This window comes from Centrocercus urophasianus, unplaced genomic scaffold (assembly GCF_019232065.1).
Source record: "Centrocercus urophasianus isolate 14NV4802_14NV808 unplaced genomic scaffold, USGS_Curo_1.0 seq_20, whole genome shotgun sequence".
NCBI lineage: Eukaryota > Metazoa > Chordata > Aves > Galliformes > Phasianidae > Centrocercus > Centrocercus urophasianus.
The window spans coordinates 13,173,975-13,196,451 of NW_024884756.1; the positions used below are offsets into that span (position 1 = coordinate 13,173,975).

Below are 22,477 nucleotides of genomic sequence, written 5' to 3' on the forward strand. Positions count from 1 at the left end.
GCATCCGTGCTGGAAGAAGAAGCTGGTGTCCTAGCACTGGCCAATTACAGGAAATACAGTCACAGAAGTGGAGACATGAGCTGCTGAAGGCTGCCAGCTGGATGCCAGTATTCAAACCTAGGCTGGGGGAAGAGCTGAGCTCACCTTGTATGAACAGGGCTCCTGCATACACAAGCCACGTCTCCCCATCCCTCAACACGTTTCAAAAAGCCTGTAACAAGAGAAGGAGAGTGACGCAGTGGTGGCACATTCACAGAACACAGTGTGTGCTTTGTTCCTTTTATTCAGGGCTTGTAACAAGAGGGTTTAGTACACAGCAACAGTTAATTCCAAGTACAATTAAAAAAATTTAAAAATTGGGTTTTGCACTCACTTGGAAGATGGTTCAAATGGCACACACAATAAAATGTTACCGGCAGCACGCAGCTCCCCACTCTTGCAGGCTCGATCATTTACAGTGGGCTCTGCACTTCTCCACTGCATCAGCAGCACCAAAAATCAAAAAGCACAGAGTGCTTCCCTTCCAACTGCAACCCAGATGTGTGTGAGGGGGGGGGGGGGTTCTGCTTTCAGAAAAGTACATGGACAAAAAAAATCCATGTTAGACACTAACATTTCCAGAGAATTCATAGAAACTACTTGTCCATGCAAGTTGCAAAAGACACTTTTTCAAATGTGAAAAGAAGCACTTGGGCTTTCCAAAAAAAAAAAAAAAACCAACCAAAACAAAACTCAGATGTCAGCACTTTAGCAAGGCGCTGTAATGGAAATGAATTCGTACACAGCTCTTCCTCATTTTGTAAATAGAAGGACTTTTCTGAGGTTTTAAGAGAAACAGGAAACGTACTGCCACCACATACCTGTCCAGCAGGATGCTGGGTGTAGGCTTACCTCTGGCCAACAGGCTCCTGCTGTCTTTTTACCTTCTTGCAACCCATGTTGGAATAAGCAAAGGTGTTAATGAGGATGTTCAGAGCACCAAAGAAAACAAACAGTTCCTGCATTTGCAGAAAGTTGCACAAAACACATTGCTGCTTTGAATTAATGCAGAACATCATGGTTTGAATTACTTGCAACAGCAGTTGACAAAACTTGGCTGCATCAAATGCTCAGCAAACCTTCCCACAGACAGGAGATGAGGGTCACACTAGTTGCACAATCGTAAAAATCAAGATGACTGTTGCTACGCACCAACCAGCTATTGAAAAGAAAAAAAGTTCCCTCTTGCCCTATTCTGACCTCTGTATAATATACCATTTTAGCCACAAAATGTGGCTGTGCCTAATACTGAGTGATGCCAAAGGGTGGGGTAGGTGGAAAATACATCGTAAGCACAATAAATTCTTGAACGTGGCTCCCTCTAAGCTATAGTCCATCACCTACCTTCCCATGCTGTTTATTTTACAACACTGCCTCTTCTCAACATGAAGTATTTGCCTTTGTGAATGCAACAGTTCTGCACGTTTCCCACTGCCACTGTTGTTGTCAACATAGGAACTAAAGCCTCTGCATGGATTTTGTAACATTTCATTAAATAAATACTGCAGTCCTCCACACTCAGCAAACCCAGTTGAAGCCACAGCACTACACTCTTTCCAACAGCATCCTCTAACAGCTTCCAAAAAAGTTGTACTGATACTGCTGCTGGGTACCAATCAACAAAAAGTCCTGTCCTTGCCAGAAGGAAAAGGTAAAAATTTTGCATTTGATTTACGTCTGAAGCTTATTTCTAGGGAAGAGGTGCATCTGCAGCATTTGCTAGGAACTGGTGGAAGCTGCTGGGAAAAGCACAGCAATAACCTGCCTTCTGGCATAGGCACAAGATAGCACAGAAGCACAGCAGGCTGCACCAGCACAACTTTCCTCCATCAGGCGAACAGCAGGCAGCACACCCTCTGCCAGAAAAAGACCATCAGTCCTGCTACTGCTTCTCTTCTCAAGCCCATCTAAAGCACCCTAAATAAAAATGCCACTTTGCAGAAGCTGCGTTGTTGCCAATTGAACTTTGGTTATAGGCTGTCACAAAAGTGCTGGAGAACCACACCAGGCAGGGGGCCAAGCATTCTGCCTACTTGCAAACAGTGAGGTAGGGCTACCTCGACAAGACCAGTGTGCTGGTGCAAGTAGAAGACATGCACATCCTCTTAGTCACAGAAGCACTGCACCAAGAGAGCCCTTGGCAGCAAAGAAAATTCTCAGGAGGTGTGAGAAGTGAACAAACCGCTGTGGCGAGTGCTCACTAGTTCTCTGGTAAGCCATCCTGCCAGAGCCTCCGTGGACTGTGCAGGAGCTGAGGTGCAAACCAGCAGCAATCTCCAGCCATTTCAAGGAACCTCCAGCTCAGCTGCTTCCTTGCTAGCGCATACCACAAAGACAGGCTGAGTCCCAGGGCCATGCTCCACCTCTTGTCCTTCACAGGGAGGAATGGCTCCTAGTGCTTGTTCTCTGGTGCCTGCTCCAGCTGGCGGGCATAGAAGCACCATAGGGATGTCAACCATAAAATAGGCTGCTTGCTTTTCCTGCCCCTCTCACCCCTCTGGGGCAACAAAGAAAAAAGAAAGAAGAAACAAAGATGATAAGGACAAGGAGAAAGAAGAAAAAGATAAAAATCAATGGATGAGATACATGCAACTTTAGCCACCTTGATGCTGAACACATATTAAAATAGCCTGCTTCTGCACTATCTGGGGACAGTCTGTGACATCCTTTCCACACAGGCACATGTCAGAGGGGCAGCTCTAGTTAATAGATTTGTCCCAAGAGACAGCAAGGAAGAAAATATCTCTGCTAGAGCAAATCAAAGCAGAAGCTGCAGCTAGAGTCCTGCCTGTTTAAGCACAATGAAAGCAGCTGGCTGCAGGCAATGTAGCTCTCAAGAAGGGAGAAATGTTCCTTTTGGCCATGTAGCACTCTGGGCTATTCGGTGTAGTGTCTCCTTCTGCCAGCTCTCTGGCATGCATACCCTCTGCTCTGACTGACAGCTGATGCTGAACATCTCCAGGTGTGGTAGAACTCAATGAAGAGAAGTTTGCACCTACAAGGGTGTTGTTGTTTTTTTTTTCCCCACTTCCCTCAACCCCGTTTTAGAAGGAAACGTAAAGAAAGTGGGGAAGGAAGGTTTCTAAAAAGAAGATGTACAAGGGACAAAATTAAAAACACAACCCTCACTGACTTTGACTTTGCTAGCATGCAGTCTAGGCAACATTAATAGAAAAAGCTTGTTTACCTTGGCCTGGTCTATGAACATAACATCACATCATCCCCAAACAAACTACAGAATTAAGATCTGTACAAAATAAAAAGTATGCATAAAACTCTTTTCTTTGCATTAGTACTGCATAATAAAGCATAAAACCAGCAGGAGGTGACCCAGAAATTCCATCCACAGCAGCTCTTAGAGAACAAAAAACTAAATACTATCAACAGAGACCAGACTAACCTCTCAAAACCAGCCTTCCATGGAGCTTCCCACATTTCACCTTCAAGGTTTTGCAGTTTCATCTTCTGTCCTGAGCTCCAACAAATATGCAGCACTTTCTGGAGTTCACACTGCTCTGCTTTGGCAGCTCTCAACACACGAAACTTACATGATACACAACCAGGTGAGTGTATCACACACTATGCAAGTACACACAGCCACCACCTGTCTGTCAGAAGTATTCAACAAGCACATGCTCTTGACAGACTGAGTTAAAGACACATTCCACCAATTCATCACCTCCCAGCTGGAATGTGGGTGCACAAGAAGAGAATATTAGCTGTCATGTAGTAACTCATTAGGCTGCCATAACTCAGTACATTTGAGCACTGTGTGCTATCATCACCAAAAACACAACCAGGACAGAAGAAGCCAGGGAAGCTTTGACGGTCCTGGAAAACACAATTCTTTGGTGCTTAGGGGGTGGCTGTGGAGCACTGCTGCAGTGCAGTCGCCCCACTCTCTAGCCAGACTGCAAGAACCACTGACCTGTGCAAAAAGTGTAGGCACGTCCCATGATGCTGGAAACACACATCCCAGCTACAGCACAACCAGTGTTTGTAGGTGTGCTCCTAGAGAAATGATGGGCTGAAGGAACTGAACGTGGCTTCTTCTGCTGATCTTGCTATAAGACAGAAGCTTTTGCAAAGGAAAGTAGATGGCTAACATCTACTCCAAACAGTAATGCTGCCAACTTCCAGAAAGAAAAGACTAGTGTTTTGGCTACACAGCTGTGGACTGAACAGGGGAGAAGGTAACTTCTATGTTTGCACAGGTTCCTTCAAAGCTGTACTTCTTGTAGGCTTCCACTGAGCTTTACTCACTGTCACAGGATTAACACGTTCTTCTGCAAGCTCACAGCAGGTGATCAAATTCACTCACCTCCTACAAGCACGCCGTCTGTTTCTTCCCCCTTGAGCAGCTACCGCTTCTCCCTGAGCGAGTCTGTACCAAACATGTGCCTCCAACCTGGCACTGCACTGCTTACCAAGGAGGGGCAGGGGGCTCGTGTCAAGTACCCAGCCCCACTGCCAATATCATCACAAACTCAGCGCCGGCAGTGCTCTCTGTACTGCTGTTTTACACACAGGCTTCAGAAGAAAGCTGCAGCACTACCTTGCCTTTGACAGTTAGTGTTGGCTGGAACCTGGTCAGATGTCAGTCAGGACTGTGTCCCTGGCCCAGGAGGCTCTGGCAGTACAGAGGTCAGCTCCATTTGTGGAGCAGCAGGACTACAACAGGAGGTTTAATCGGTTTGTCCTGATAATGCATGACGTTCAACCAAAGGCATTTAGTCCTTCCTGAGGGCAGACTAGCATAGCCATCATTTTACACTGACGATCACCGAGCAGCATTTTTAACAGAGACTTAAAAAGCAAACTATCAGCCCAGGGCCTCCACTTGTTATTACTCCACCCTGGATCCACAAGTACAGTTAAAATACCTATTTTCTTCATAATAAACATTGGAGAGGACTAGGAGAAGAGCTAGGACTACTTCTAGTTACTGCTTGGATTTCCATGGGAAACCAGTACACAACAACAGCCCTTTTTACTTCCACTTAAGAGATTTTGGCAATAGACATGAAGACGACAATTGCCGTTTGTCCTGCCTTCACACAGGGCTCTCAAAGTACATATGCAAATCTAGTCATCAAGTACAAAAAAGCCAATTTACAATACCTGATTGGATTTTTAAGATTATATTGTGCATAAGACTAAAGTTGGGGGTATGTTTCTCTAGTGCAAGCAGGTGTGAGTAGATCTGAACCTTAGATCGCAGCTCCTAGAGTTTATCCTCAGACCCCAGGAGGACCTGTAAATTTCACCTTCACTGTCAATGGCATCTGTGAGTTCCGAACAACCCAGCAGCACCCATGGCAGGTAGCTTGGTGTGGAGCAGCACATTCACATCAGCGCATGACCAAAACCAAACCTGTTGCATTCAAAAGATGAGGAAATGGGGGCGAGGGTCCTCTGGGCTGCAGCCATCAGAATTTTCTAAACTAAAGGGTGAGTGAACCAAAGCCAGCTCTGCGTACCTGTGTCAGCCTATAAAAGCAGAGCAGCTGCAGAAGTGTTTTTGCTAAAGATGCAACCTACTGTAAGGAAGTCAGATACATGAACAACTTTGCATACAAATCCCTGTGTTTGCTAACACACAAGCATTTTTCCAGCTGCACAGGAGTGTAGTGTAGAAGAAGGGACATCCACCAGCCAGCAACCCTTCACCACAAGCATCCAGGACATCCCCAGTGCCAGGCACTGCTGCCAAATGTAGTGCCACCATGGTGCACAGGATTCCTGAGAGAGATCCCAGAGCCTGTCAAGAAGTCAGAATGGGAGTGAAGGACATAATAGCTAATCAATGAGTTTGTTAGATCTGAATGGGTCAGCTTACTTCAGCATCAGATTGCTCACGATAGCCTCTGCTGGCAACTGGAAGAGCCGTTTGTTCAAACAACTCAAAACACTACTGTTTTATAATGAGGAGGAAAAAAAAAATAAAAAAAATGAGTGGTTGTTACAATTATCCTTCATTCTGCTATTTTGGATGGGGCCCCAGAGGCTGGTAGAGATGAGGAAGCCCTGACAGCTCCTGCAGCAGGAGATGCAGCGCTCTGTCCTCTAGTCTTCACTCTGAGTAATGCATGATGGACTCCACATAGTTCCCTGGGAAGAGCCCCGTCACTCCATTCATGACCCCTTCGTACCAACCATCGTCATTCTTCTTAATGACATAAATGATGGCACCTTCCTGAAATGAGAGCTCATCTTCTTTGTCCTTCGTGTAGTCATAGATGGCTACCACTAGAAAAGAACAGAGGATGGTCTGTTAGAAGAAGTACATACCTCAGTCACGTCCACACTTAGATCTATACAGTGCTCAAATGCAGTTCCCTTACTTAATGTCATTCCCATGGTACGTAATAGCAATGTAAGTGAAAACAAATTATGAAATAGAAAAAAAAATGCAGCGCCTCTCTCTAAAATAAAATGCATGCCTACTATATCAACATCTTTTTTATACAGGAACAAAAGAACTTTATCTTACTAAACTGATGAAAGCTGCTTCAGAAAGTCAAAGAAATGCAGTTATACAACATTGGCAAATACCAAACACGGAAGGTCCGTGCACATCACATACAGCGAACTTTCCAGTCTTGCCTGTGTAGTTGTTAAGAAGCTTTATAGGGAAAAATTATATATACATACGTATAAGTAGCTACATACATAAATACATACAGCATATCTACATACGCACATGCCTACAAAAGAAGATATACAATATACCCAGGAGATGCATCACGTACGTACACCACTAAAAGGAAGAACTCATGTGCCTTGCAGACGCTGTGCTTACTGACCCCTTGTAATGAGGCCATTATAAGAGGCTGCACGTCCACACGTTTCTAAGATTCTTGGTGCACTTCCCAGGCCCTGTACCAGGGGTCCATGCAGGTCTCTAAGGCACAGGCATGATTCTAAAAGATAAGTGCCTGAGTTAAACTCATCCCCCTTGTAAGTGAGCAGAGAGCACGCCCACTGTCTTAGTGTCAAGAGTCACACGGCTGCCCCTTAGGAAGAGGGGCACCAGTTTTGCGCATCTGTCAGAAGCAGTTTGAACAGCCATGCGTACAAATTGCCAGTACAAAAAGAATCGCACTGTTCCTTGCAACTTTAAACCCACCCTTTTCCAAGTAGGTACGCGGTGCCCAGGGAGGGTCCTCCTCTGCGTATGGATCACTGTACTCCACCACTGCTGCCTCTTCCTCCTCATAGTCCTCTGGAGGTGGGGGTGGCGGCGGAGACTCATCAAACACTGGCTCATCCACAGGTGGGGGCGGGGGAGGAGTATCTGAAACTGAAATGGAGCAGCCCTGTACCTGGGAAACGGCCCCTACCACCATGGCTGCAGGTTAAAGAAATGCTTCACATCCAGGCTAGTGGCTACAGCACCCGCGTAAGGAGTGGTGAAAATACACTAGAGACAATAAAGTTCAATGAAGGAACTCACTGAACATTCCTGCAGTGAAACCAATGAAAGTATTTCCTTCCCCCTTGCTTCTTTGGAACTTCTGACAAATTTGCAGACAGCGAAGAATTCTGGCTGCACACAGACACATCTCATCCACTCAAAACAAAAGCCACGTGCAGAACTGAATCATGGCACAAGAAAGCGCACACTTACTGTTTTCTTGAACTCTGGCAACAAATCCCATTAGTGGTAACTGCGGAGTTACCTGTAGGATGGAGGGGGGAGGAGGAGCAAGGGATGCTGCCACAGAAATTAAAAAAAGAGGCATTTGGTTAGAAACACAAAGCAGCAAACAGGAAAGTAGACATCATCACACTCAGACAATGTAGCACGCTGCCAAGAAGCTGAGATAAAAAGGACAACATTCACCAAAAAATAGTTTAGGGCGTGTAAGCACATTCCCAATCCTTACTTCAAGGATATTCCCACATTTTTAACTCTTTTCCTAAGATCACGAATCTATGCTGAAGCAGAAGTTTGATCTCATGAAAAGATTCCTTCAAGTTCTTTACAGCAGCACAGGACTCCACAAACTGGCCTACCTAACAAAGATATCAAGAAGTTTCACCCCTGTAATCTTCCATCTTTTAAATTGATTTATGTTTATAAATTGAATGTCTCTTCTATTAAAACACCCACAAACCCTTATTCCTGAAAATAGATATAGCTAATTTTCTCCAAAACACAGGCAAAAAGATAAAACAGAAAATTAATTAAATGAGGCAATTTCAGGTGAAACAGAAAGATACCTTTGAGAAACTTTAGACTTCCAGACAGAAGCCTTGTTGGTAGTACAAAGCACACTTTGCTGTTGCAGAGCAGCAGAGACTAGTCCAATGTGCTGCCTTCCCTTTCTGCCTTATTCTGCAAAACACTGAACTCTGAGCAGCTGGCTTACTGCTAATGAAAGTGCTGTCTTTCTACAAGATGTGCAAATTTTTACACTTAATTAGATAAGCAAGTGTATTGTCTAAGTACAAAAAAATTAGTTAATTCTAGTTAACAAAACTGTAGTCTGACCTTGTAAGGATAATGCAAGACAATTCTTTTTTTTTTTTAAGAAAGTTCTTGGAATATTTTGCAGAAAGCACACCTCAGGAAAAGCACAACCATTTCTTGTTAGCGTGGTGTACACAGACATTTAATCATGTCCAAGAGAATACCAAGGAAAAAATAAATAAATAATAAAAAAAAATCTACACTTCATGTACCAGTACATTTATTTACCTTACCGAGCTGAGCTAATTAAATTTCAGTCTAGTCCCACAGCTGCAATGTATGACTTAGCATTATTCAGAATTAGTACACCTCATCACAGCAAATGGAAAAAAAAAACAACAACCTAAGTTATTTCAAATTCACATCTCAAAATACACTGTTTGCTCATTTAGCAACTATTTTCTATTTAGCACTTTAATTTTCTTCTCCCAGTCATGTTCCACCTTCTTTTTTTTCTACCTCACATCACAAACAACAAATACACACAAAAACCAAAATAGAGCAACGTTTGTTTTTGTTGCAAGAGTATCCGTGTACCTCCATATAAAGCAGGCTCCATTACCTCACCACTTAACTGGTATTTCTTGAGAAAATTTAAAATACATTTCTAATTACAGCTTCTTTGACTTGAGTGAGGTGACCTTGGAGAGAATATATTCCTTCAAATGTAACCACAACTGCTGGGAAAAGATCTGGTCGTGCATTTCTCAAAGAGGAAAAGGGAACTTGAATTTGAAACACTAATGAAATGCAACAGCATTCAAGAATACAGCGTTCCTGTCCAACTATGAAGTTGCCTCCTTTTTAATTACACATACTATAAAAATACTTAATTTCAAAATGTTTCCTTTATTCAAAGTCACATGAAATCATACACTTCCTATCTACCATATGAGACTTGCTTTGGTCTCCTGGGTCCCTTCTATGCAAGTTGTGTTCTGCATACAAGTCCTTGAAGGAGATAACAAGGCTTTCCAGGTAGAAAGACAAATCACCCTAGACAAGCACTCTAGGCAAGCACAACAAAAATCCCTTTGTTTTGTTTGGATCACGCAGTTTAATCAAAATGGTGATGCTAACACTAGCTGACATCATTCCTTGTTTATCTTAACCATAATCATTACCTTCCTTTTGGGTCCACAGACTGAACTGCAGTTATGCAACTCATGTAAAGTCTATTTGGTAACTTAATTATTACCTGCAATACTGTTATATATGCTGTCTAAAATGGCATATATGTCTGAATACGGTGAAAATTCTCTTTACTGCAAAAAGCAATGTTGAAATGTTTCCTTTATAGTTATTTTCCCTTCCTTCCCTTTCAAATTTCAATATGCATATAATGTGCCTAACAAATGCCACATATTCCAAGCAACAGAGCAGCACTTCACTCGATCAAACTCTTCTACCCTCTCTGCCCCCAGCAGTACCATCCGCTTTCTTCTCAATTTAATTGCACACATCTCTTTGCAGACTGACTCACAAGGAGTAATATTTGGACCCGACCAGATCCTTTAAACACAAACTGTAGCAGCTAACCTAATTCCTGATTCAATGCTTCATTTAAAACAAGGCCAAACAAATCATCACCAACAAAAACACCCCCACAATAGCACTACAGTACTTTCAAATCAACTTTCAGACATGCTTTTAAGAGGGCCTTTGCTAACAAGGAACTTCTACAGCGTCCCTTGCATCTTTCTGTAGCTTTGTAAGAAAAGGCGTCCCTTACTCTCATATCAATACCTTCACCTCCCCTCACAAGCTCAGGGAGAAGGACACCAGAGATGAACAGCTGCTGAGTTCCCCAACATACAGGACAATACTGCTTGTTAAAATCTCATCATGCGTTTGAGGACAGGTCAGCCAACAGGATAACTTCCATCACATATGGAAGTTCACAGAGGATTGCTTCCCTGCACATTATACCAAGCACCACTGATGTCTAAAATCTCTAACACTTACCTCTATATAACAAGCAATTTACTGAACTGGTGGTTAATCACAAGGAAAAAGCACGCAAGCACACAGACTGATTAATGAAGAATCAGCGTTCTGCTGCAAAACCAAATGCCTATTATACACCAAAGCAGCTACCTGATACACACAGTGTAGTAAAGGACTGAAGTTTGTCCAACAGATCCTGCAAGCCCTGGGAGATCAAAAGGAATTTATCTGACAACAAAAGCCATATTGTCCCAAGCTGCATGCCACAACAACAGCTGCATGCTCTGTGCTCACACCTCCGCTTCAGCACAGCTTCCAGCAATGTACTGGAAGTTACCTCAGACTGACTGCAAGAGCTGCACCGAAGACAGAACATGGGATTTCAGAGATCTGAAAGCCAGTCAATTCAGCCCTGTGTTGCATCCATCACAGCAGGCAACCTTTCTTACCTGGGTTCTGGCTATAAAAAGGTCCTCCGTTTATCTGGTTCTGAAGGCTCGTCTGTGATGTGATCGAAGGAGGACGCCGATATGGCAAAGATCCCCCTATTGTTGGTGGTGTATGTCGAGACGCAGGCCTGTTCATGCTGTAGAACTGAACTGGGTGGCCTGGATTAGAAAGAGAAATGTGTTACCAAGGGAAGAATTAGGCCTGCCTTTTTTTTTTTTTTTTTTTTTTTTTTTAAAGCTCCATTCAAAATTCAAAGGCTAGGAAAAGTTTCTGTTCTCTTAGAGTCAATCTACATCCTACAAGCAGCCAGCGCAGCTGCCAGAACACTGGATGTCTCAACAACACTACAAAAAACAAACAAACAAAAAACAAACACTCCTCCAACTGCCTGTAATCAGCACTAATCACACATGCAAAAAAAGAAAATGCAAAGGTACATAGACATAAATATATACATATGTGTATACGTATATATATACATACACAAAGTAAATCATTTTAATTTACCCATTTTATAAAACATAATAACTGAATTTATAAGAAGTTCTCATTTATAAACCTGCAAAAAATATCACTTTGCACTCCAGCTGTCAAGCAACACAACGTGTACAAACTGCTCTTATTCAAAGAAAAACACAGTACTAAGTATCTTGTTGCTACTCATGAAATACACAGAGAATCATCTGGGGAGAAGAGAACGCTAGAAACTGCTTGAATGGATGGAATAAATGAAATCAAACTCAAAGGTCTGTTATTAAGGAGTTACCCATTGAAGCAACTCCTTGAAAACTTGCTCTGAAAAGCCTCGGACCGTGATCACATCTGGGCTCATCTGCCCGCACAAGGGAGCAGACACTCACCTGTAGAGGCCGTGGAAGAAACAGCAGGGGGAGTTGGAGAGGTGAAGCCATCAGCAAGGGGCTGGGCTCCTGCAGCAGCAGCAGCATCTGGGGTAGAGGAGGAAGGGGCTGGAGCAGGAGGGGTGGGGGCAGGAGCAGAGGTAGAAGGAAGGGGAGAAGTGCCAGCCGAGCCAGCAGGGGCTAAGTGAAGAGAGGAGGAAGAGGTGGAGTTAATAAGGAGATATGTTAGCAAGGATTAGAGAAAGCCTTTGACTCTTCAGTGTTAGCTACTTACTAGATGCATAGTATTTTAGAATGCACGAGGAGATGAGGGAAAAATGAAGCTACTAATGAAAGACTCATTCTTACGTAGACAGTTCATGAGGGTCAAGCAAACCTGCTGCTTCTTTCCAGGTCTGAAGGTAACAACCTAGAACTTTCCAGGGAGAGCCATTACTTTTGAAAGATGTCTTTAATCTTTGTTATTTAGGCTGCAATCTGTAGCATAGCTACATTGGGTTTTTGCACAAATTAGAAAATACACAAAAGAGGAAAGCCAAAAGTGCTTCTTTGGTTCAGAAGCATCATGTATTTCAGCTCACAAAGCTAGCCAAAACGATATGCTCCTTTTCACTGAAAGTGCCGAGCAAGGAGTACTAAGATCACTTCCTGTTTCTGGGAAGACCAGTGTAGTTACAGTAAATGAACGCCTTTTCATGACAAGTCAGCTAGGCTTGCATTGTGTACTAAGGATTTACTCTCTGCCTGCCTCTATTTTAATCTAATTGTCTAAAAGCAAGCTGCTATAGATCTGCATGAACAGCCGATGAAAAAGCATCAATTTGCTTAAAAGGGGTAAGTTTCTCCCCACCCACCAAAAAAGATATTGTTCCTATCTGGTTCCAAGCAGGCAGCCAGGCAAAAAATGCTCAGAAGTCAAGTAGTATATAAAATAAACACTAAAGTGCCGCACACACTTTCAGAAAATACATTACATTATTCAAATTCATGTTACCAATAGCAAGCAATTTTCAATGATTGCATGCTCCTGGAAAATGAATTCTGAGGTTCCTCATGAGGCTTCCTCATCACATCTGCAAATGCTGAAGTTAACACTGAGACAGAAGGAGGAACAGCAAGTTTCCATTTACCTGGGTAGACACTGGGAGGAGATGGTGTGGGAACAGCAATAGGAACACCCACGCTGCCACTTCCACTGTTCTCACGACTACTGCTCCGACTACTTGGGTGGCTTCCTCCACTACTCCCGCTGCTGCTGTAAGAAACCAAAGTAATGCACAAAATGAATATGCTGCTCTACATGCTGAAACACAAAGGCCTCAGAAAGCACTTTGCTAATTCAGAGTAGTAACAGGAAACAAGAAAAAAGAAATGATGTTATAAACCTATATACATCTAACTTTTCCAAAAAGTCCTCTTCATTTTGATCACAGCAGAATGTTTTCCAGGTAGTCCTAGAGAATTTGCCCAAAAATAAAACACGAAAATACAAAAATTCTAAAATGGTAAAGTCAGATTTTCTTATGCTTTAAGCTCATCTATTTCACTAGCATCAAGTACTCATGATGTTCAAAACAGAAAGATTTCAAAAGAACTAGTATGTCAAGAAACTTTTCTTGCTATCCTAGAAAGAAGGCCAACCTTTTCCATAACCTTTGGTAACACAGCTCAGCTTCATTCTGTTTGCCACTACCAGAATCCTCAAAATGCAACACTCTTTTTCAACTGTTCAATCTAAAAATATCAAGAACTGTTCAAACAGAGATGTGAAATATAAATTCAACACAAGGTCCTTCAACGTGAAGGACACAAGTTTTCACAGAATCACAGAATTGTTTGAGTTCACAGGGACGTTTTAAAGGTCCAACTTAGTCCAACTCTTCTGAACAGGGACACCTGCATGTAGATCAGGTTGTTCAGAGCCCCGTGCAGCCTGACCTTGAACATCTCCAGGGATGAGGCATGCAGCACATCCTCAAGCAATCTGTGCCAGTGCCTCACCACTCTTCCTTATATCCGATCTAATCTTCCCTTCCTTTAGTTTGAAACCATACCTCCTTGTCCTATCACAACAGACCCTGTCCCTTTCTTTCTTACAGATCTCCCGCTCCCCTCCCCCACTTAAAATACTGAAAGGCCACTCTCAGATCTCTCTGGAGCCTTTTCTTCTCCAGGCTGAACAGTCCCAGTTCTCTCAACCTGTCCTCACAGAGAGGTGTTCCATTTGTGGGATCATTTTTGTGGCCCTCTTCTGGACACACTCCAACAGGTCCTTGTCTCTCCTGTACTGAGGACTCCCCATCTAGACGCAGTACTCCAGGTGCAGACTCACCAGCGCAGAGCAGAGGGGCAGGATCACCTCCCTCAATCTGCTGGCCAAGTCTCTTTTGATCCAGCCTTTTCCCAGTTTTTAAACATTTAATAGAATATTGCAAATTACCTACTTGAAACAGTACATAATTTTAGTAAAACATTAAGTGCTACCACTATGTTTTAATATTAAAATCAAGGTAATCACAGGATTATGTTAACAATGTTAACACAACTCACTACTCTGGTTTCACTAGAGCACATTTTTGCCACTCCAAATGGCATTGCCAGTCCATATCATGAATTAGAAAAAGCTTCGCTTTTCAAGGCGCAAATGGTTTTCAAGTTGTAGCATTTTTATCCATACACTCCTGTAACACCAGCCACGCTTGGCTCAGGACTACGCTAGATACCTGTATGTGCGATTCCTCTGGTTCACAGAAGCCGTTCTAACAGGGCTTTGCTGTGAGGGAGCCATATTGCGCGTCGGGCTAGGCACGTAGTCATTGGGTACCACCGGGGGACGTACTGGCTCCAGCGTACGATAAGGAGAGTGACGCCTACACAACAACAAGCATATTAAAGAAGCAAATCGGATAGTACAGGCAAAGCCACTTTTTGGTCTTTAAAAAGTTAGCTGCATCCTAATCAGTATCAAGAGTTAAAAAAGTTATTCCGTAAGTTTTCGATACCTACTTTGGAGGATGACAAAAACATCTAAGAATGTTCTTCATGTAGTTCTATTTCCAGATGTTTTCCTACTCATAAGCTCAGATGCATGTTCCATTCTTGTTTTAAAAGTAATCTGTATCTTACTTTAAAGGTAAAGCACCACAGTCTGTACATACATACATAATCACTTACTAGCAAGCAGCGTTCCTTCTGCTTACAGCAAGTTTCCTAAGGACTTTGCCTATAGAAGTTGGGTCAAATTCAAGTTCACAGTCTTAAAAGGAATTATTTTTCTTACACAGCACAAATCAACAGTGCCATGTACCAACTTTCCAGTTGTTTAGCATCACCTCTCAAAGCCACACAGCTGATGATTCTTCTCTAAAGCATGTTCATGTGTTTTGCAATGATACAAAAAGGTTGCTGTTGGGAAGGGCTGATGATGCCTATTCTGGCAGAAATGTGTTCAACAGTATGTAACCAGTGACGTGATCAGTGCAAGATGCTGATGTACCACCTGTTGACCTTTGTGGATGGTTAAAGCAGAACCAGGCAATCAAAACACACCACATGAAAATCATCTTTTGTTCCTGTTCACCTAAGCCCTTCACATGCTTGGTAATTGCACTTACCCAATAGTTCCTTTTCCTGACATTGGTGGACTTGGTGGCTTCTGGGTGGGTGGTGTTGTACGTGGCAACCCACCCATCTTCATATTCTGTGTGCTGACCTGCATGAGAGAACGAGGAGAGAAATGGCCTTCTCTAAGCGCAGCGTCTGGGGGAGAGATGCCTTCAGCAATTAACTCCAAGTAAGGGAAGGTTTAAACAAACAAAAGATCAACTGAGAGGCCATGCATTCTATGTGTAATTTCCACTCTGCTGAAAGTCAAGAGTTGTGCTCAAAGGACTCTTTATTTCTCAGGGTTTTCAAAAATGAGTGAATTTGCCTTTAGGCTATCACAAACATTAAATCAGTGACAATACAGGCACTGTATCTGACTTGCTTAAACCTCCCAGACAACCTTTATGAACAAAGGCAGTTAGTTGATGTTGCCCTATTCAGTAGTAAATTTCCAAAAATATTTTTAAGTACTCTTTAAAACTATTAAAGCTTATCTAGTAGGCCACAATTCAGTATATTAATACAAAATGCACAACAGTCAACATAATTTCCAATATGTTTCATTAATGTTTTAACATTTTCACTTATTTAATGTAGTATTTATTATAAATATTACCAATACACATTTAAAATTATAAAGAAAGCTATATAGACAAAAATAAAGATGCACTTTTTTCCCACATCATATTTGTAGCAAATTAATCTCTAATAATTGATAAGTGAATGTATGCGGAGAAAAATTATTTGCAGTGGTGTGATGTGACTGTAGTCACCCCTTCCCATTCTTTCAGGTTTAATTACTAACAAAGAAACTTTTATATAAAATAATTTACTGTAACCTCCAGAGAAAAAGAAATCATCTGCGTTCCTAGCTGACCGCTCAATCTCGGTATCATAAACAAATACCACCAATGGCATTTTGTTTACCTGTATGCTGTCAGCCAAGCACAGTTCTCTCAATGCATTCACCATTATAGGAATCTGTATGCAGCCTTCTTAAAAGTCTGTGTTAAACAGCTTTTGATCTACAAATGCTCAGACTATTGCTTGGATATAGAGATTTTCAACAAACTAAATACGTTTATGTCTCTTTTTCTTTTGTTCCTGTTGTGTTTGATTTCATAGTTTTTCTCATTTCCAAAAGGTAAATCGTGTCTAATGTCCCATTAAAAAAAAGAAAAGCACAGTGATCAACACACTAGGAACATTTGCAAATATTATTAAAAAGGCAAATTACTCCTTCATAATTTGTCCATAACAATGCATTAAACCACTAACAATGCTTGCTTTTTTAAACTTATAAATACTGAGACAGCATAAAGAGAAATACATTCAGCATTCTAACTCTCAAATTTGATTTTCTAGCTCTAAAGAACCCCACTCTATCAAAATTTGAATTTCCTGGGAGGAAAAGAAAACCAAGTACTGCAAGCTTGGTGACTTTTCTGTTTTGTGTGTCAGATTCAAAAACCAAACATTTGGACTTAGTTGTGCAAAAGTGCTTTCCAACATCAATTTAAGAAAGAAGTATTTTAAACAACATCATAAAGTCCTTTAAGCCAACTCTAAGCAACAAGAACTCTAAAGTTAATTCAAGTGAGGAATGGGGTAAGCACTGAACTACAATTACTTGAAGGGAAGATGGAAAGTGTAAAATGAAGGATATTTTATTCTATACACGGAATATTAATAGGTATCACAAAATCTTTTTTTTTTTTTTTTTTTTTTTAAAGTTGCAGCAGCCCTTGTATTTCCTCTTTCATTAGAGACACCTATTTCACCCACCTACTTCAGTTGTAGAAGAACAAACAAACAAACAAACCCAGTCACCGCAACATCACTCATTACAGCTTTTCCAAAGAGCCCCTTAGGCCCAGCAGGACAGGGCTTAAAGGTGTCTTTAGACGACAGCCAGCAGCCCAACCCACGTGCATCCCAGCAGTCCCTGCAGGTGTTTCAACTGGCCACTCTGGCTTCTCCCTACATAATGCCAGCACCAACTACCACTTTACAGTTAACAGAACATCCCAAGTATGTAACCTTACTTTCAAAAGTAATATTACTTGCATACAAGAAGTGAACTGTTAGTCTTCCACTGGGCTACAGTAACATGGGAAAGGAAGGAAAGCGCAGTTAGAGACTACAGCGACATTGCACAGCCAGCAGTCAGCAGAAGCAATACTTGTCTGATGGATGCACAATTCCAGTTATTGACAGTTGCTTTTGTTATTACCGCTAACAAAGATATCCCTGGCACAGGAAGGGAAGAAAGCTTCAGAAAACATGGCTGAAGAAAAAGTGACCCTTTGTTAGACAAGGAATTTCAGTCACAAAGACTCCGTTCTTCAGAAAGAAGCTGAAAGATGGGGAAATGCACTGACAGCGAGCTCAGTTTCAGGCTCTTTGAAATGACTTTTCACGGTTGAAACTGAAATGCTGAGAAAACGAAGTTTACAGGACTGTCTTCAAATCTGCCAGGACTGATGACTTGAAGACCAGCTACTGAAAGTTAGACAATTCCATCTGAATAAAATCCCCTTTCACTTAGAGCCAAATAAATTATTTCAGCAATCAAAATGGACAGATCTCTGGAAATGCTATTACACAAGACACTGAAAGGCTACAGACTAACTCAAGAAAATAAAAAGAATCACTTTTAGAACCGTACTATAGGTAACCTCTGTTGAGATACAAACACTGTCAGATTTTAAATTTTTCCCCTGTTGACTAAGAGGCAAAAAGAATAATTATTAATAAAGGTATTAACACCCCCCTGACCCTAACAAATCTTTATCATTACTGCCTTTCTCATTTTGCATATATGGTTGCAAATATAGTTCGGGACAAAACCTCATCCACAATCATCCCTCATAGATGATTCTACAATCCAAAGGAAGCTCCAGAACTCGTGGTCACATTTACAGTTGCTGTCAGTTTTCAAAAATCAGTGTTCCAGTCAGAATTCCCAAATAAGCTGGAGCTTTCTAGATAAAAGTTGCACTGTTTCTGATGACATTTCCCCTGGTTCCACACAGCTCTACATATCCATCTGCAACTAGCTTACTGGAGGGAAAAGCAAAGGAACACATCTGCCTGCTGGTGGTTTGTGTAACTTCAGGTCTCCACAGATACAAACCAACCACAGATCTAAGAGCTTGCAAATTCTTTTAGGAAACTGCATGGCAAAACAGAGCCTGCAACCAAAGTCACAAAGCAGCTCACTGTTGGGCTAAAAATGAGAAAAAATTAAGAGAGGCAATAATGACCGAGGCACAAAGTGTTGGAAAAAAACACTGACTGTGGTAAAAGACAATCCTGTGAACCCAGAGCAGCACTGCACGTGGTCTACACAGAATGGATGAAGGAATTTTTTCAATGTTTTGCCTCTTTCCAAGGAGGCAAAAACACAGAAAACATCATCCATTGGAATTACATGGAAGGACTCCAAATAATTCTAGGGAGAGGACACAAGTACTCTCAGAAAGCATTTCTTTGACTGGGTACCTTACAGAAGCTTTTTTACTTTTTAATTTTTTATTTTTTTTTTTTTAACATGCAGTAGCATGCTACAGGGCTACAACCAAAAAGTTCTAAGGACCAGAGCTGTAAGTCTGGCAGTGCTGGATCTAAAATGTGATGCTTTGCTGAGGAAGAAACTGCATAAACAACCTAAAACAAGTAGCTCCTTGCTAGCAACACATCCTGGAGGATGCCCTGAGACTCAGCTCCACAGTAACAGCAGTAAAACAAACTTTAAAGAAACAAAAGGTCCCCAAGTGACTGAAACAGACCATTCTGTTAAAAAAAAAGAAAAAAAAGAAAAAAAAAAAAGGCACTATTGCTTGAACAAGAACTGCAGAGATATATGGCTGATCCGCACAGCTTCAAAAAACTTCACTGCAACAAAGATTCAAATCCAGAACACACTCACTTTTCGGCCAAGCATCTCATTGTTAGATTCACTACCAAGATAAAATGATTTCCCCCTAAAGACTGAAGAGCCTATATTCCAAACCTCAGGAAGAACTAAACCTAAAGTTGGACTCTGCCCAAAATTTTCTAAGAGCTGCTTTACTGTCAAGCCAAATTTTCCAGATCTTTAAGGTCAGCAAAAGATTTGGCAAATCTAATAAAGTGTCCCCATAGTGATGCTCCACAGATTACATTCCGAAGACCCAAGCAGCTATCCAGCCTTCCTGAGCAATTCAATACCTGGCACTGCAAAAACCACCTGATGCTGAACAAAAACTTCCCATGCCTCACTTCATCCTGTGAAAGGTCCAGAGAGGACAGACTACACTTTTTTGCCTGTCATCTGCTCCCTCAGAGTAAACGCTTTGCCAGGTTGGGCTTGACTACTTGAGTAGTTATTCTGGAAATCTAATTAAGCTGTACATCCATCAGTTGATAAACAAGTTGATATGGAAGAGAAAGTCTATATTTCAACCTTGTCTTAGCTAACAACCACAAGTAAAAGCTTCAGCAAACAAGTTTACCTGCTTATACTATGTTTACTTACATAAAGTAATTGAAGAACCAAGTCCAATAAGAACAAAAAGGCTTCAACAATGTCATTCTAAACTCATCTGCTGACAGGAGATGGTGCAGATACTACTCCTCTGACTGGTAGCTGTAGTTTTCTTAAAAGTGTCTCTTAAATTTAAAAGCAAGCTATGCAGACAGAAGCAAGGTTTGCCTCATCAGTCAGTTTAATGCTGGAGCTCTCAGCCAAGACTAAGGTTTCTTTGTAGCCATAAAAAATAAATACAGACCAAACATTTCATATGAAATCTCTCAAGTGAAGTAAAATTCATATCCACATGGAACTACAGTTAGTGGCCTTCTTTCAGTTTTCTCCTTTCAGGCTGATGCACTGCGACTATAAGGACTCCTGAAGAGTAACATACATCCACTAATGGGGTTCTTTTTAAACCCTCACAGTTTTGGTAATGAGGAGATGCCTGACATTTTAGCTGCCAAATGGAATTTATGATCAGGTTCACACCAATAAAATGGATAAATACTTCAGCTGGTGTTATAACGAATAATGTTACTTTCATTCTAAACCCATAAAAAGAATTTTTAAAAAAATCTGACAAGTAGAAGAGATTTTCCACCACGGCAGACAATGCACAGATAATGGCAGTTCACGCATGATCTGTAGTTACTTTTCTAGGATGGTCATTACTGGTTCATAACTGCAGAAGGCAACACAGGGAACCCACAGTTTGCCCATTCCCATTCTAAAACCATCATCTAGCATGGTCTGCAGGCAGAATAAGGCCTGATCAGCACCAGAAGTATCCATTTCATACAGACAGACAGCAACAGACAGGGAGGAGATCTATTTTATAACCCTCAAAAAACAATTAAACACTACACGACTCTACACCTTACACTGACATGAGAAGTCTCCTTTTATTTACTAGAAAATGTTCGTTGCAGTCAGATGTGCCACATACACAGCAATACCTTACCACAGGTATCAGCTGGTCAACCCCACAGGGGCATCATTAGGATATCTACACTAGCAGCTATTTAACAGGAATGTGCAGGGTTTTCTTTTAGCTTTTTAGCCACAGGAAATACTTAGTAATGAAAAACATTTCACATCAACTTGGAACTTCATTTAATTAATATTTTCCATGTGATGTCTTAGTATTCTACGCTTTCAAATGCAGTTCCCTCTTTAAAACCATGGCTGCCACTAAAGAAATTTCACTCCCTCTAACCCAAATCCCCAAACCAGATGCACTTCAAGACAACAATGCCAAAATGCTCAATAAAGGCTACAGCCTATTTACTACTTAATGCATCCCAATGCTGGATCATGCAACTTCATCCACTTCTTGTCAAATTTTAAGGCTTTTTGCTGTTAGTACTGCAACCACTAACACTACAGTTTGAATATCTCTGAGATCCTCAGCAACTTGCCATACTCCAGTCTGAATTTCTGATACATTAGTCAATTAATAGCCTACCAGTCACCAAGTGGCTCTTCATATTTAAATACTGCTACCAGTTTCTGAAAAAATTAAGGATACTGCAACTTTAAAAAATATTTACAGATTTCAATTATTACTACTCTTTTATTTTACACACCTTTAGAGCCCCCTTATTGGAGCAATGCTTAAGCTGAAACATTAATCCCAATCAAATAATAACTCATACCGTATATAGGATAAAAAGAATATTACACAGGGGGAGGCTCATGTCCAGCTGCTAGGTAGTCACAATTTTTTTAAAATGCAGTTAGCACAATATTCCTCCTCTATAAATGATCTGGTAGATACATTTAGGATACTCAATATTTTGCCACAAAGCTTTTAAAATGAATTGCTAGCTTCCTTATGCAAATATGTCAATCTCCATCACAAAATGTTTATCTGCAATGAAATCATTCAACAGATTGTCTGATACACAGGAAGGAGAGCAACGTTGCTTTAAACAATCTGTAACATTCACATAACCATTTCCCCGTGTGTAATAGTCTCAGAAGAATAAGAATGGGAATCCAGCCCTGGGATTTCTTACCTTAAATCTAAGCAACCACTTAATGCATAAATGGAGCAAATAAAAGAGGTAAGGAAAAAAAGCATTGAAAGGTTAGTTGGAACTTCAGGATATGAAGAGAAAGGAAAAAGAAAGAAAAAAGTTAAGCATTCAGCATCAACAAAATAATGTATCAGTAGATCATAGAAAGAGTGGCTAAAGCAGAATGTGTCATGAATAAAAGATTTTCAAGCTGAAACTTTCAGTATATGTTGATCACAAAGCCCTTACATTAACACTTCAAAATTAAAGCTCAGTTATCAGTACACTGTTCACTCGAGTTCTTACAGTACTAACTGGAAGTCATCATCTTTTGGAGCTGTCAAAGAATGGACTTATCAATACCCTGAGCTCAACTGAATTCAGTTACCTGCATTAACATACTCACAACCAGCTGAAAAAAAACCTCTAAATACTGATCTAATACATGCTGCTTCCTAGACAATGCTAGTAGTTAACTCTTAATCTGGTCCAATGAGAAATCTCCTGAACAAAGACCAAGAGTAAATCATCATGCCTTGTGCTTTTGGCATGAAGTCACACAATA

At 41.2% G+C, this 22,477-nt stretch overlaps 1 protein-coding gene across 4 annotated transcripts in view; it reads right to left on the reverse strand.

Annotated features, from left to right (window-relative positions):
- Window positions 1–265: 265 nt before the first annotated feature.
- Window positions 266–22,477, reverse strand: part of ABI2 (abl interactor 2) — a 55,939-nt gene continuing 33,727 nt past the window's right edge. The window contains exons 4-11 of one of the 4 annotated variants that reach the window (XM_042822087.1): window positions 15,387–15,484; window positions 14,496–14,642; window positions 12,903–13,027; window positions 11,773–11,952; window positions 10,912–11,070; window positions 7,670–7,756; window positions 7,169–7,342; window positions 266–6,288 (exon numbers count right to left, since the gene is read on the reverse strand). In XM_042822087.1, the coding sequence (XP_042678021.1) occupies window positions 6,113–6,288; window positions 7,169–7,342; window positions 7,670–7,756; window positions 10,912–11,070; window positions 11,773–11,952; window positions 12,903–13,027; window positions 14,496–14,642; window positions 15,387–15,484 (1,146 nt within the window). In that variant the 3' untranslated portion in view covers window positions 266–6,112. The remainder of the gene's footprint in view (window positions 6,289–7,168; window positions 7,343–7,669; window positions 7,757–10,911; window positions 11,071–11,772; window positions 11,953–12,902; window positions 13,028–14,495; window positions 14,643–15,386; window positions 15,485–22,477) is intronic. The other 3 variants (XM_042822085.1, XM_042822088.1, XM_042822086.1) reach the window with 3 other exon arrangements.